This window comes from Megalobrama amblycephala, linkage group LG21, assembly GCF_018812025.1.
Source record: "Megalobrama amblycephala isolate DHTTF-2021 linkage group LG21, ASM1881202v1, whole genome shotgun sequence".
Classification (NCBI taxonomy): Eukaryota; Metazoa; Chordata; class Actinopteri; order Cypriniformes; family Xenocyprididae; genus Megalobrama; species Megalobrama amblycephala.
Window position 1 is genome coordinate 22,155,638 of NC_063064.1, and position 16,646 is coordinate 22,172,283.

Consider the following 16,646-nt stretch of genomic DNA (forward strand, 5'->3'; position numbering starts at 1 on the left):
ACTTTGCAGTGTGCTAAGCAGCATGAAAAATTAAACTTATATTCAAATTGTGAATGGCCAATAAACAGAAAGCAAAAGAAGAGCCCATTTCATAATAATTGCAAGCTCACTGAATTCTGCATTTAAACTGGGTTTACACTTTGTAGGTTATAATGAAAGGATTTGCGAGTGTGCACAGTTCACGCTGAACAAAACAAAACCTTGTGTTGTTTTTAGTGTTAAAGGATTAGTCCACTTTCAAATAAAAAAATCCTGATAATTTACTCACCCCCCATGTCATCCAAGATGTCCATGTCCTTCTTTCTTCAGTCGAAAAGAAATTAAGGTTTTTGATGAAAACGTTCCAGGATTATTCTCCTTATAATGGACTTCAATGGACCCCAAACGGTTGAAGGTCATCATTTGTGTTTATAAAGCATATTAATTTTTTTATTTTTTATTTTTTTTTAAAAATGACAGATCGTTTTGCTAGAGAAGACCCTTATTCCTCGTCTGGTATCGTTTAAAGCCCTTTGAAGCGGCACTGAAACTAATTTTGACCTTCAACCGTTTGGGCTCCATTGAAGTCCACTATAAGGAGAATAATCCTGGAATGTTTTCATCAAAAACCTTAATTTTGTTTCGACTGAAGAAAGAAAGAAATGAACATCTTGGATGACATGGGGGTGAGTAAATTATCAGGAAATTTTTATTTGAAAGTGAACTAATCCTTTAAGCAAACTTACTGACTAGCACTTCTGATAGGCCATTGCGTTCATGAGCTCAACAGATATGATTGGCTTCAATGATCAACGTTTGTAAAAAATGACTGTAAATAGAAACCTTTGATGCTCAGAATGTTCAAACAAACATGATCGAAATTGTTTGAAAGCAGCGTCTATCAGCGGGTACTGAAAATACCCAGTACTCTGTACTACTTGTAATGCAGAAATGTTGGTACCAGCAAATTTTTTTAGTACCGACTGGTACCAGTATGTTCGACAACCCTACTGCAGAACACAAAAAAGATATTTTGAGTTTCTTAAATGGGGTCTAATGTTTGAACCCCAATGTTCTCCAAAATATCTTCTTTTGGGTTGCAAGAAGAAAGTGAACTATCCCGGTCTTACACAATTTGCCAGTGTGCATTATTTCAAAGGAAAAATGTGTATAATCTTCCATCAAAATTTAACAACTTGCTCCACCTTATTCCTTTTCAGTTGACATCACTAAACTGTCCAACCAAGCACCTGTCATATGGTCCAACACCCAGTTTTCACGATCCAGTCAATTACCAATGGTTCAAATCAAAACCGCCCATTTTTCCTCACTGAACATTTTGTTGCACTATGAAAAGTAGGTTGCGAATGCTGCTTCATGTTGACTTTAAGGCAAATGGCTTTTTATAACATCTGCAAGTGAATGGCATTGATGATCAACTTTCTTATAGCAGTGTAGACAGCTTTGTTGATTATTCGTGAAACCCATCTAGTTTTGTCACGTTGCAAATTTGCAGTGCAGACACTGTGAGGCTAGTCAGAACAGCATAAATAAGAAAGAAGTATATAAGGAGGCTTAGATCAAGCCAGTTTGCTTACTGTTGATTTTCTTCAACGTTTCAATGTCCGGCTGGGGAGGAAGGCAACATCTGTCTTTTTCTTCAGGCACGTAGCGAGTAAAATGCAGTTAGAGAACAGGAGGAGTTCATTTGGTCTTAGGACTACAGCTTGATGTCTGTGGGTTTGGTTCAGTGCAGTTCACAGTGGTCAATTAACGGTAGGGTGGATCACAGATCTGCGTCTCTTTGGCTTCCATATGGCTGCTGTGCAGGTCCTGGCCCTGCATTTACATGGCATTAAGCACTACTGAGTCAATAAAGGCCACAATTACAGGTTTATCTGTAGAGTTTGATTTTGCCCTCTGCGTTGAGCCTCTGAATGACCTCAGTTTCAAAATCCGCGTCATGGACGCCAGTTTTTCGAAAGGCACCTGCGTTTCTGTTGTGCTCCCAATAGTGGTGCCAGTGTCCTTGGTTGTCTGCCCCATATCCAAACACAGACACCTGTTGGGATTGAACACCATGATTGAAAACATCTAGTGACGCAGAAATGATTTTCTTGGCTGTAAACAGAAATACAAACCTCGTCACAGAGATGCAGAGCAAATATAATGGCTACTATCCCAGTGGACGGGTACCTTCCATGATGCTCCGCCCATTTGTCATATGTGTACTTAAAGAAGGCTGGATTTACAACTATCACCTGGACGGCACACACAGGAGGAACAGTTAGGCTTAACAGTCGGTTTATGGATTTACAAGCTTCAGCATTACACTCACCTTGTCTTTGTCAGCTTCTACAAGATTTTTCACTCTCATGTACGTCCTGTTTGGGATATACAAACATTTTTAGCAAAACGATTGTACAGTCATTTTTAGAGTATTTTTAGTTTAAAGAAAATCTATGTTGTACAATTTTCAGAAATAGTTTGAGGTACACTTTGATCTCTCCTGTAGAAAGGGCACTGGACAACCACTGTAAGTCTTTCAATTTGAAAGGAAGAAGGACGAGATGGACACCAGGTCTCAGATCGATTGCACTCTCTGGGTACATGAAGTGGTGGGTGGTTCGGTTACCAACATCCTCTTCATAACCCACAGTTATGGCTTTATTCATTCTGTGGGACAGTTCAGTCGAAATGCATTAGTAAAAAAAGTGTACTTATTGGTTACTGAAAATAAAGATTAACTATTTCTTAAAATGAATTTGTTCTGGTTTCACTCTCACACCGTGTCTACACCAGATGTGAGCCGTGCGATGTGACGCAACAAAAGAACACAGAAGCCATTATAATCAGTGATGTTATCTACACTGGATGTGGCATGATGGGACACAACAAATCCCCGACAGTAAACCAACCCTCTATTTCATGTAAAAGGTCTGCTAGTAAAATAAAAAACGTAATAGCCAATTTCGACTCGAGCTACTGTGTGTCTGTAGAGGGTTGTAAACTGATGCCTCGTTCTATTTATGACGTACTCCAAACACTTGCGATACTTCTCATAGGAAGTAAAAATGGATTTGCAAAGGTCGCTTTGTTGTATCCAGTGTAGACAGCTTCTAGCTGTTGCAGCGCCATGCAACGCGTCTACAGTCACGTCCCGTGTAGACACAGTGTCAGGAACTTTTAAAGTCCAGCATTCACATTTGAATTCCTTAATGAGTTTTAAAGTGAAACATTTTGAACAATTTCTCAGTGTTGTCAACCAATGAAAGTCAATGGGGTCCAATTTTGTTTTGGACCCCATTGACCATCATAGATACATTTTTCCAAAATATCTTTTTTGTGTGTTGTATTGATGAATTTTCATTTTTGGGTGAACTATCCCTTTATAACTTCAGACTAGACACACAAAGAGCAGAAAACACACCTAATAACAGTTGAGTGGGAATCTATCAAGGTTCCATGTTTGGACTTCAACAGATTGCCAGAGTTTCCAACAACTGCACATTTTCGACATTGGTTTTGCCGTGGTGTTCTATCTTCAGGTGGAGGGGAAATGATCTTAAACATCTCCTGTGTGACCTCCTTGATCGTTCCATCAGATGACTGCAAAGACTGCAAAACAATATCATTTAAAAAACCTCCAAATTTCAATAATATTATATAAGCTACTAATCTCTACATCTTTAATGTTAAAAGAAAAGACGGATCATCCCAGCTATGGTCTTTGGTGTTATTGTATATTTCCTTAATGCATTATTAAAAATACTGCCAACGTTTCTATGTGCCATGAGGATGAAAACTCAAGACACTTGAGGCACACAAATTTCAGGCTTATCTGAGTGCACTCTTACTGCCATTGCCTGCAATGGTCTGAAAGCCTTTAATTAGGCTAAATTAAACCTTACTGAAACACATGGTTGGGCCGAAGGGCCTACTTGTGCCCTTGTTCCCTAGGGAGAATTACTTTTTTGTTTAAGGAAACCAGATAATGACTCGGGGATCCACAGCCATCGCTTTAATGATGTTTGGCAAACAGATATGATGGTAGTAAGTGAACTTGAGAGGGTCTAGAATGAACACACCAGCTGTTGTCTTTCCCTGACGTGTCTGTGTGCCAGAAAAGGGAAATGATATCTACAGTTATGATGATGCGACTTCAGAGGCATGCCTGAGAAACCCAAGAGCTATTCTGCTTCTCTAGCTTAGAGAAGCCAATGGCTGTCTTGAGCCTAGCAACAAATCCAACATTAACCTTCCCACTCATAGCAGAAATTGGAAAACAGATCCTGTTGAGCTACAACTACAGTATATGTTGAAAGTTGAGATATTTGCCCAAATGATCACATATTTATCTGATCATCTGGTCACCCCTGTTCCCCAACACGGTGCCAGTGCGGGAGCCGGTGCCCAATCTGTATCGTCACAATATTCCTCATATAATTCCCACTAGGGATGTGCAACAGCGACCGAGTACTCGAGTACTCGACCGTGACAGCGACGATCGATCATGTAAACGATGATCGAAATGTATTTTTTCTTTTTTCTCCTGATTGGTTATAGCAGCACTTAGGGTGGCGCCCTGAGCTCCGATTGTTTAGCTTTCCACAGCATGCGTCAAAAGATGTGAGAAGAGAGAGAATGGCCTCAAAGTCACATAGTGATGTCTAGTTTCAATTTGACAAGATAGATGAAAATTCAGTTCAATGCAAGCTGTGCAGCGCCAAGCTTTTATCTTGTGCTGAAAATATCCTTTCAATTCTATTCATAATTAATTTAGCAATAATCATCAGTGATTGTCATACTGTAAAATAACATTTTGGTTGATCAGAAAGTGCAAATTGAATCCAAAATATTGCTGAAATAGTAGTGACACTTTCGGTCAAGCTCACATTTGCATCCGCAAACCTTTTGCAGATGAAAGTTGTAATAGCTACATCTGAATAATCTACTATAGGATACGTTGAGTCAGGATATCAACATTTATTAAGATGTTGAATGCGCTGCATATCAGTGTTTAGTTTCATGCTCAAATGCAATGCCCTATATTGACTGAGATATTTGAGACGGCCATATTGCTTTCAGTAGCGTTTACCCACCACGCAAAGCGCGATTTCTCCCGTTATCTATGTGATTCGCAGGTAGGCCTATATGTCGTATACCCACTAGGAAAGGTCAAGGATTTGCATATACCCGCTTTAAAAAGCGCAAGGATACGGATTTGGCGCTAATGTGCCGTGACAGATCGTTATGACTCAGTTCTAGAGAAGCGGCAGCCTGATGCGCAAGTGAACTGATACCAGTTACAATGCAAAATAAACATGAATGAACAGCGAAAGGTATGTTGAAAGATACAGTTCAACTTATCAAAATTCATATCATGTATTGTGTAATTGTGTTTCACACGCGGAAAGACGTTAATAAAAACGCTGGTAAACAAACAAACGTAACGTCACATTTACCTCAGAACAAACATATTCATCGTGACCATAAACTCGTTAGTCAGTCAGCTAGAAAAAATAAACTCTAGAGAGGAGCATTTAGCTTAATATATGTACCATATTACATATTAATTATATTTTTTAATGTTCTTTAATATATAATGCATGTTTGAATAAATCCATCAGTTGACAGCTGCCATTTAAATGTTTATATTTCAAAAAACGAATTAGAGTAGAAATAAATTAAAGTTAGTAGGCCTACAAACTTTATTATTATAAAAATTTCCTTAAGTGAAATTTAATTGTGTATACAAATAAATTAATTTTAACCTTCAATAACTGATTCCCATGTATATTTTACAGCATTAGTTGAAAGATTTTTTTTTTCTTGAGAAAATTTGCCATGTACTCTACCTGATATACAGTATATCCAAAATAATTGATACTGAATCAAAATTTATAACTATGATGACAGACTGGCAGGAAATTATGCAAAACAGAAAACAAGTCCAAACAGGGTGATATTGTGACATACTGATAAGCCTCATCTTTCCATTATTGTTAATAATAGTTGAAACTTGCACTCTTAAACGTGCATTGAAAATTGCCAGCTGATAAACCCCTGGGAACGCGATCACGGGGCCCCCTCCTGGAGAATTGCTTAGGGCCCTCAATAACCTAAACACGCCACTGATTGCTTTTAGATGTTTCTTTAAAAAAAAAAAAAAAAAAAAACTGATGTTATAATAATGCAGCAGTGCATTTTTTCTCATATTTGTTCAATGCCATAATTTGGCTTTGAAAACGTGCAGGCAATTTATGGAATCACTTAATAATGTGATTAAAATAACGCACAGATCTGCCATAAACATGGCATCATAATGAGAAATTTATAGAAATCTACAGTAAATTCTGTCCTTACCCGTTATTCTCTCTCTCTCTCTCTGTGTAACTTAAAGTTTACTGGCATTTGCATCCTTTTGTGCCCTTACAAGTTGTACTGTTACATCTATATTATGGAGCTGAGTTATCTGATTAATATCATAGGATGTGTCATAGAACGGGCTTGAGTTTCCCATAACTAAATTCCCACCCAAGGCATGTGCAAAAAAATGGCCACAGCCTGGTTGAGTAGCATAAGTAGTGTGTTGAAACTTGTGGTTATGGTAAGGGGCATTGCATTTCTGAAACATGCTCAAAGCGGTGGACCATTAACAACACACTGGTCCAGCTGACCAATCAGAGCTCATTTTGCTTTTCGGAAGGAGGTTCTAGACCTGAACTTAACAGCGGTGAGTTTCCCAAAAGTCAGCCAAATATGGTCACAAGTTCTGTCATTACCAGCATAGTTCAACGAGTCTGTGTTTCCAGAAACCATAGTTCCAACAAACAGCATCGCAAAGTTGTGCGGTTGGAATAACAGCTCTCGAGTTGTGGTTAGAAGCATTGTTTCTTGTTTGCATGAAATGTGGACTTAATAAATCCTTATTTTGAGCAAAATAAGCAAGCTGACATTCAGTACAATCATATCTTTCATTTTGAATATATACAAATTACATTTATGTCTTTTAGTCTGTCAAGAGATTTTAAGCGCTGTTTTTGAAGAGGGCACATGTGCGTACGTGTTTTAGTACGTAAGAAAGAGCATTTGACTGAATCTGGATAACAAAGCAAAATAAATGAGAAAAATGAGAATTAGTCCTCAGATGCAATGTCTGTAAATTATAGCAAAAAATCTGACATTCATTCGATCTCAAAAGGATTAAATAATACAAATTAAAAGATAAATTAAAGGATTAGTTCACTTTCAAATGAAACTGATCTGAGATATTTTAATAAATATCCTGACACATCCGAGCTTTATAATGGCAGTGAATAGTGTTCATGAGAATGACCTGAAGAAAGTGCTTCCATCCACATCCATCCATCATAAACGTATACTCCACATGGCTCCGGGGGGTTAATGAAGGCCTTATACACACTTAGGATGGCTTGAGGGTGAGTAAAGCTTGGGCTAATGTTCATTTGAAAGTGAACTAATCCTTTAAAGGTCCCGTTCTTCGTGATCCCATGTTTCAAACTTTAGTTAGTGTGTAATGTTGTTGTTAGAGTATAACTAAAATCTGTAAAATTTTAAAGCTCAAAGTTCAATGCCAAGCAAGATATTTCATTTAACAGAAGTCGCCTACATCGAACGGCCAGTTTGGACTACATCCCTCTACTTCCTTCTTTAATGACGTCACTAAAACAGTTTTTTGACTAACCTCCGCCCACAAGAATACACAAAAAAGGGGGCGTGGTCTTGTTGCGCTCCCACAGAGAAGAGCAAGAGTTGCGTTTGTAGAGTGTGTTTGTTGCCATGTCGTCGAAACGCTGTTATTTTCATCCCGCAGTCCAATCACCTTTGTTTGGCCTTCCCAGGGACGCTGTACTTAGAGATCTATGGTTACAATTAATGTTTAACTCTAATCCACATGTAAAACTATGTGCAACACATTTTGCTGAGGACAGCTTCCTCAATCTCAATCAGTTTAATGCCGGATTCGCACAAAGATTATTCTTGAAAGATGGAGCAGAAGCTGCTGTCGAATCACAACACAGGAACCGCTGGCACAATCAGAACTCGTTACGTATTTCTGAAGGAGGGACTTCATAGAACAAGGAAGTCATCAGCCCGTTTTTATGACAGTGGAAACAGCGGTATACAGATAAGTAAATTATGTGAAAAATACTGTGTTTTTTTACACGCGAAACATGAACACATGTTATATTGCACACTATAAACACAATCAAAGCTTCAAAAAACCACGAAAAACGGGACCTTTAACCAACGTGGTTGAATGACAAATTTGCGACAATACGATTTCGGGAAACAGTTGTGACTAGCTACTTGATTTCTTGAGCTATGCATCGTACTATAGTAGTTAAGCAGCGAGTTACACCGTTGTATGGGAAACAAGCATTACTGACAAACTGGAAAGAGAGGTGCTGCAACAATGTAAAATATGTGAAAAATAATGTGTTTTTAAAAATAATTTGCTTTTCTAGTTTTTTGCCCCCCCCCCAAAAAAAAAAAAAAAAATCAAGACTAATCAAGACAAGAGCATAATATGGCCTCTTTAAACCAACAATCATCTACTTACCAGCCACCACTTCATAGAGACCGGATCTATGTCATCGTCCCTGCCGGTGAAGTAAGGTTGCTGCTTATGATCATAGTGTTGGTCAAACCACTCTGACACACCCATGTCTGCTATACAGGACTTACAGCTACAAGAATGACCTCGTGTTGGCTCGGTGATAGGGTGTAACTCTGTCTGGTTCTTCGTTGGTATCCTGACTTTGTGGTGAGAGGGTAAAACTGTGATGGGCACAACGCCGGCCTTCTGAATAGTGTGAGCAGCTATCATTAAAAACAAAATAGCACCTAGCAAAGCGCCTAAGTACAGTTTTCTTCTCAACATCATGGTTAAGACAGACTGAACCTTGGGGTGGGTTTTCCAGAGGAAAAGATTTAAAGGATCCGCTGCTGTAACAGGCATTCAGTTCTGGCTTAGCTTGTTCCTGCCAAATTGATTGTGGTTTTTATGGTGTATGATGAGTTGCTTTACAAAACAAAATGAGCTCTGAGGTGGAAAATGACAGGATCTTCAATCCAGGATCCTCCATTATGGCTTTGTTCTATCTGTCCATACTTTCACGAGTTTTCAAAACCAAAGCACAAGGCCTCATGGTGAAACATCAAACTGTTTCTTACTGTTCAGTACAGTGAAGGAAATGAGTCAGAAATGAGGCAGCTCCACTTCCTGTGTACAGTTCTAGACGCCTCGGCTTATGTTTCATAGCACTGCAAATACCCGCTGCTGCCAAAGCTCCTGAAAAATACACAAAAACATCAACATTTTGAGATATTTTTTCCATTATGTCATTATCTGATTAATGAATGAAATGTTTTTTTAAATCTATTGGCAGATTCACTTTACAAAGTGGTCTAAATGATTCCTTAACAAATCAGATTTAGTAAACGTGCCAAAGGGAGTTTTTTCAGTGAATACGTTTAGTCACTTTCTCATCAGAAGACTTGAAATATAATACAGAAGACGTGAACTACTTAAGTTTTTTTTGATCCTTTTGAAGCTACAGTCCACATTTATTGTAATTGCATGGAAAAGAGCTATCACAGTTTTTTCCCTCCTTTTCATTTCATTTGAGTTCCACAGAAGAAACTAAGTCACATAGGTTTTGAAAAACACGAGGGTGAGTAATCAATCTCAAAATTTCCTTGTTTTGTGTGTGAACTATCCCTTTAAACTCAACTGAGGAATCTCATTCTTTGAGGCAGTGCTAAAAAGAAAGTATCATTTCACCTCTGCTTTTCAATCATGTTTTTATGTTCAGTCAAGACGAATTGACCTAAATGAAAAGAAAAGCACATTGGAGAGCACTTCAAAATACAACGAGTACATTGCAGAAAGTCCACAACTGTTGCCTCCTGCTGAGACAGCAAGAATGTGGCTGAACCTCCCTCAAACTCCCCACCACATCTACACCGAAGAACTTCATAAATAAAGCACCGCTGACTGCGTTGGACCAATCACATCAATGCAGCAAATCCATCTTTAGATTGATGAGTGTCAAACACAGCTACTCCCAGCTACTTCCCAGTGTAGAGCTCTGGACCTGATGCATGGTATTTAAATAGCCAGTTTGAAGTCCTTAACAACAATCCTTGGAACAGTCGCTTTACTTAAAAAAAACAACAAAACAAAGCCATCTCAGAAACCACAGCCAAAGTGACTGCAAAGCACGGCTGAAATGTTATCCTATATGAGAAACAGGAAGTCCACGACTTTCCTCATCTGTTAGGGATCCGTGTCCGGCGGAGCAGGGAGACGCTGGTAATGGAGTGGGGGAAGTGAGATCAGCTGACATTCAGCTGATTCAGAAGAACCGTCTCTCCCTGCCAGACAGCTATCTCACTACAGACCAAACAGAATTACATCTCTGGCCAGTGCAGCCAAACCTACCTAGTCAGCAAAGTGGGTCTCCGTTCATTACTCAGAGTGAACTAATCTCAAAATGAACGCAAGGAGCTTTAAGTAACCAGTCCAGAGCTGATGAATCCAGAACATTCTCATTAGCTTAAGCTGAGAAACAAGCAGTTCATTGAGAAAACTAATCAAGAGGAATTACAACAGCTGTAGTGCACTAGAAAGACATAGTAGTTTCCATACAAGTGGCTATAAATGTATTAAGCCACAGTCATTTTTGCCATGGTACGTAGGCAGCCTGGGTTGTGTGACGTTTTTAATAGATAAGATAATACAGATTTCTCATGACTGCCAGGTTACCATGGCTCAACACTGCAAAGAACAGATAAAATACAACTACAAAAACCTCCTGTGTGTTTTTTATTTGGACTGTTATTCAGCTGCATCAAGGGAACACCCTGACTAGTCTAATTCATTTGCATACCAATGTGTTAAACATCAGAGCCAATGGGATTCTCATATTACTGAAACCAGAGGCTCCTCAACGTCTGCCAAACTATTCAGATTTGATTGCTCATTGAAATGTGCCCTTTACTCAGCAAAAGGGACCCCCTTTTCATAGGACTCCTGTCCAAACTTTCTGTGTGAGCCTTGAGGTACGCACTGGGTTTGGAAGGGAACCACACTGCAAGCAAATGTTAGTTAATAAATACTAATAATGAGCTGTGGTCCTTGTTAACGAGTCTTATAAGAGTTTTGAAAACATTTGTATTTTAATTAGATTTTTTCCCCAACACAAGCTGCTTTTAATGCAAAATTCATAGCAACTAAAAAAATAAAAAAATAACAAAATAAAAATAATTCTAATTTTAATATTTCACTGTGTGTGTATATATATATATATATATATATATATACAGTGGTGGTCAGAATTATTGGCACCCTTGGTAAATATGATCAAAGATGACTGTAAAAAAATCAAAGATGACTATAAAAATAAATCCGCATTGTTTATCCTTTTGATCTTTAATTCATATAATTTGCAAAAATCTAACCTTTCATTGAAGGAAAATAATTGAAAGTAGGGGGGAAATCACATTATGAAATAAATGTTTTTCTCCAAAACACGTTGGCCACAATTATTGGCCCCCTTTTATTCAATACTTTTTGCAATCTCTTTTTGCCAAGAGAACATCTCTGAGTCTTCACCTATAATGCCTGATGAGTTTGGAGAAGACCTGACAAGAGATCAGAGACCATTCCTCCATACAGAATCTCTCCAGATCCTTCAGATTCCCAGCTCCATGTTGGTGCTTCTTCTCTTCAGTTCACTCCACTCATTTTCTTTAGGGTTCAGGTCAGGGGACTGGGACGGCAATGGCAGAAGTTTCATTTTGTGCTCAGTGACCCATTTTTTTGTGTTGGTTTTGATGTTTGTTTTGGATCATTGTCCTGATGGAAGATCCAACCACGGCACATTATTGGATTTCTAGCAACTGTTGGTATTTGATAGAATCCATGATACCATGTATCTAAACAAGATGTCCAGGACCTCCAACAAACACATAGGCCCACAACATTAAAGATCCAGCAGTATATTTAACCGTGGGGGTACTTTTTATCCATGTGTGCACCAAATCCATCTGGTGGGTTTGCTGCCAAAAAGCTCTTTTTTTAGTTTCATCTGACCATAGAAGCTGGCCCCTGAAGTTCCAGTCTTGTCTGACAACTGAATATACTGGAGATTTCTGGATGAGAGTAGAGGATTTTTCTTGAAACCTTCCCGAAAAACTTGTGGTGATGTAGGGGCTGTTTGATAATTTTTTTTAGGCTTTCTGAGACTCAAGACTCAACTAATCTCTGCAATTCTCCAGCTTGCAGAGTCTTTGGCCACTCAAACTTTCCTCCTCACCTCACATTAGGTAGATTTAGACACACGTCCTCTTCCAGGCAGATTTGTGACATCTTTAGTTGATTGGAACTTCTTAATTATTGCCCTGATAGTGGAAATGGGGATTTTCAATGCTTTAGCTATTTTCTTACAGCCACTTTCTATTTTGTGAAGCTCAACAATATTTTGCTGCACATCAGAACTATATTCTTTGTTTTTTCTCATTGTGATGAATGATTACAGGAATTTGGCCTTTGTGTTTCCTCATGTTTATACTCCTGTGGAACAGGAAGTCATGGCTGGACAACTTCATGTTCATGATCACCCTGGTGTGCTAAAAAACATAACAAATTCTAGGGGTGCCAATAATTGTGGCCAATGTGTTTTGGAGAAAAACATTTATTTCATAATGTGATTCCCCCCCCCCCCCCCCCCCCACTTTCAATTCTTTTCCTTCAATGAAAGGTTAGAGTTTTGCAAATTTTATGAATTAAAGATCAAAAGGATAAACAATGCAGATTTATTTTTACAGTCATCTTTGATCACAATTACCAAGGGTGCAAATAATTCTGACCACCACTGAATAATAATAATAATTTTTCCTTTTTCACTTTTTTCTTTTTTCTCTATATATAAAAGTACAAATAAAATATGACAAGAACAAAGATAAGATAAAGTGGATGAAGGCACTATGTAACTACCTGCACAGAAACAGTCAGCTGATCATATTTTGCATCACTGAACTAGGTATTTAAAATGTTAACTTCCAATTGTAATCTAGTGATGTAATTTTGTTTTGCAAATTCTTACGTTTGACAAAAACGAATCTGAATATTGTGGAGCATGTGTAACCATCAGTGTCAACGCTGGTTACAGTAAATATTAAAAACCTGCAAACGTAAGAGAAAAAAAAAACAGGAAGCAATGTTTACAGCCATTTTTGTTACCGGAAAAGTTTAAATAAACTTGTTTTACCAAATATAAACAATGTCTGAGATTTTCCATTTTTGTTTCCTACACCAACAAACACCAGAAACATGCAAGTCATGCCAAAATGATCAATTACAAAACATCGATTAAAACTGCTGAGGTGCTGAGAACAACCCCGCTATAAAAGATTTGCCTTGGATGCCAGCCAGAGCTTTTTAACTTGCAAAGGCGTAAGAGGCTGGTTTTGCTCAAGGCATGTTAAAGAGTCAGGCCATGTTAACACTACAGTGAGAGTTTTAAGTGAAGTGTGGAGTGGACTGATAAGGGCAGGGGGTTTTGGGGTTTCACATTACATGAAGTTAGCCTCACCTTTGTGGAGATGCATGTGTGGTGTGGTTTCCTCAACATGAGAGGAAGAAAAAACAAGCTCACCATCCCCCACTATATAACTTTAAGCATAGCACACTTATCAGCCTCTCTGATAGCCAGAATATCTTTCGAAATGCAAAACAAGAGGGCCCGCTCATTTCTGTTTCCCTTAGTCAACTCCCTTAGTTTAAATCTAAAACTAAGCTTAAGAAACAGGAATAGCTACACTGTCCAATATGTACATTTTACTAGAAAACAACGTAAAAATGCTACTGTAAAAACCTGTTACATATTTAACTGTAATCTTAACCTTACCTTATTGGAAAAAAAAATATTAATTTAATTGAGAATACATGTAATTTATTGACAATCATGACAACTCTCGGAAGATTTTCAGCATGGTAATGGATATGACAATGTTAATGTATTTGGTCTTGGCGGAATAGATCTTCTACACTGCTGCTGATTATTGCTGCTGCAGAGCAAGTACACGAACTTGCTACTGCCAATACATATGCCGATACGCTACTGCGAGTTGTGCTCCTGCGCAAATAGCATTCATCAATAACCATAGCAGATCTATACAGGTGGAGCTGGGGAAGATGGAGGGTTTTAGAGGAACTCTGAAGCACGCTGCCAACTGCTATAGTGAATGCTAAGTAGTTAATATTGCTGTAATTATCATCAGCTTGCATTAAGCACCCATCAGCCTGCGCCATCTAGAGTTTCATGACTGAACTATGTATTTATACGCACATTTCACGGAAACGTTCTGCCTAGTTCACAACACTTGCGTACGGACATGAATTTTTATTTCTTAACCTCATTTAAAGAAATGGACGTATTCTAAATGTGTGTGTCCGAGGTAAAAAATAAAACACGCCCAAACCATGATTGATTCCCTGGAGGTTCAAGAATTAGCGTGCTCATTTTACTCGCTCGTTGTGACAGCTAACCTATGCCACTCCCACACCATACACCAGTCAAAGTAGCCAATTATTCTCCATTTGCAGATATGACGAGAGATGCACGGATGAGTGACGTTACGTATGTATACAATTTCTTGCGAAAACCATCCCACTAGGTCTAAAATATAAACACTCATAATAGGCTTATGGTGGTGAATCAAAAATGTGTTTTAGAAGAAGGACTGATGATGTATTGACTCATTTAAATTTAGATCATTTTGATCAAAAAAATTACATAGTGTACCTAAAGTTAATTCATTGGAAAATGGAGATCCCCAGAATTCCCTGCATGAACTATCACAGTTTACATTTTAGCATTTAAATGTTTTGTAATCTTTTATGTACATTGGAATGTTTATATGTTGAACTATATAATTTAATGACATACAGTTAAGAACTTTTGTTTGTAACATGATCACTGAATTCTTACAGTAATGTAGTTATTTTTTTTTACTGTAAATATACCCATTTTATACCCACACTGCTGTGCTGTACATTTATCCTACGAATGTAGGATACTTTCCTCAGTAACCATGTTTACAGGAGTCAGTGTAACTGTTATGACGTTTTTGACACACATGTTTTTAGTCACACAGACCCTGATAGACCTAGATTTTTACTGAATAAAATTATCTTTATTTCGACCAGCTATGTGTAGGTTATATCCAGTATATGGGATGAATTGGGTCTCTAAATGTCTCGTAGTACGAAACAATTCAAACTGACAATCTTCATTTACACAAAAACTTAAAGGTATTCACATTTGATTATAACTGGTCAAGACTAACATATAAATCACAAGAATTAACAACAAAACCCAGCATTTTGGGCGTCACATGTATCGCGTTGTCAAATGCTTGAACGCCGATTAACGTTACTTGCCCAAAAAAAAAAAAAAAAAAAGAAAGAAAAGAAAAGAAAGAACCTAAGTAACTAGGAAGCTCGTTCAATTTTGAGACATATCCATGGTTTACATCCAAATGTAAAAGTTACAGGTATATTTTACTATTAAATCCACCGCACACAATTTCAATGATGTCTAATGTACAATTTAGGATAGTAAAGTAACAGTTAACACACATGGATACGTTATAAAAGACTCAAACCGTTCGAACTGTTTCCACAAGAAGTTCAGCTCAAGTTTAATTTTCGAGGTGGAAACTTATGTTCAACTCGAAATACATCTTGTTACTATAACCTGTAGTAAAATGGGATTGATTCGCATTGCATTAGCTAAACGTGTGGTATAAAAATGTAGATCGAAAGAAGGAACATAACTTTTTGAGAAGGCAGTTCAACTCAACTCCGTTAACTCATTTGAAACCGCTTGCTCTCATCATAAACTATCACGTATATTTATTCAAATCGGGCTAGATAAAGTGTAAACAGGCTTTGGTCTAAGATCACATGCAGTCGTCTAGAAAGAGGGATAAGTTTAGGCTACTTACCAGCTTGTTCTCAGCTCGGATGTGGATGACTAAAAGGCAGAACTCAGTCTTGCATGGACTGTGGAGAAATGATGTCAAGCTCTACGTCTTACGTCTACCCGGTTTGTGTGTGTGTGTGTGTGTGTGTGTGTGTGTGTGTGCGTGCGTGCGTGTGGGGTGGGGGTCCGGGTAAACCCTCCTTGTGGGGACCAAATGTCCCTACAAAGATAGCCTAGTAATACCAGTAATTTTTGACCTTGTGGGGACATTTTTTGTTTCTCATGAGGAAAAGAGCTTATAAATCTACTAATACTGAAAATGTAAAAATGCATAAAGCTTTCTGTGAGGGTTGTGTTTAGGGATAGAGTTAGGGTTATGGGGATAGAATATGTCTGTACAGTTGAGATGTTAAGCATGAGCTGTTTGAATCTAAATGGAGCAGGTCTCCCCTTCATGGTTGTTGCCATGTTGAGCTCACATGACCAGCTGTTTTGTGCAACAGATTGAGTTTCTTCTGCTACTAATAACAGGGTGTGAATTATCATGACCACATAATTATGAGTTAAACCCCTTAGTTATGAGTTCATAACGTTTTTATAACAAATTAGACATCCACTATTGTTTTATAAAGAATTGTTCTACAGTCT

The 16,646-nt window shown here is 38.1% G+C and overlaps 1 protein-coding gene across 2 annotated transcripts; it reads right to left on the reverse strand.

The window, feature by feature from the left end:
• Positions 1 to 620: 620 nt before the first annotated feature.
• On the reverse strand, positions 621 to 16,143 carry st3gal8 (ST3 beta-galactoside alpha-2,3-sialyltransferase 8). Of its 2 annotated transcripts, none has more exons than XM_048172548.1 (7): positions 16,021 to 16,143; positions 8,567 to 9,298; positions 3,410 to 3,597; positions 2,476 to 2,655; positions 2,318 to 2,363; positions 2,121 to 2,240; positions 621 to 2,041 (listed from the first exon to the last, which is right to left on the reverse strand). In XM_048172548.1, exons 2-7 carry the CDS (start codon positions 8,963 to 8,965, stop codon positions 1,874 to 1,876), a joined length of 1,101 nt encoding a protein of 366 aa, XP_048028505.1. In that variant the 5' UTR covers positions 8,966 to 9,298; positions 16,021 to 16,143; the 3' UTR covers positions 621 to 1,873. The 2 variants fall into 2 exon arrangements, with proteins under 2 accessions (XP_048028505.1, XP_048028504.1); XM_048172547.1 differs by lacking the exon at positions 16,021 to 16,143 and adding an exon at positions 9,791 to 10,313.
• Positions 16,144 to 16,646: the final 503 nt, after the last annotated feature.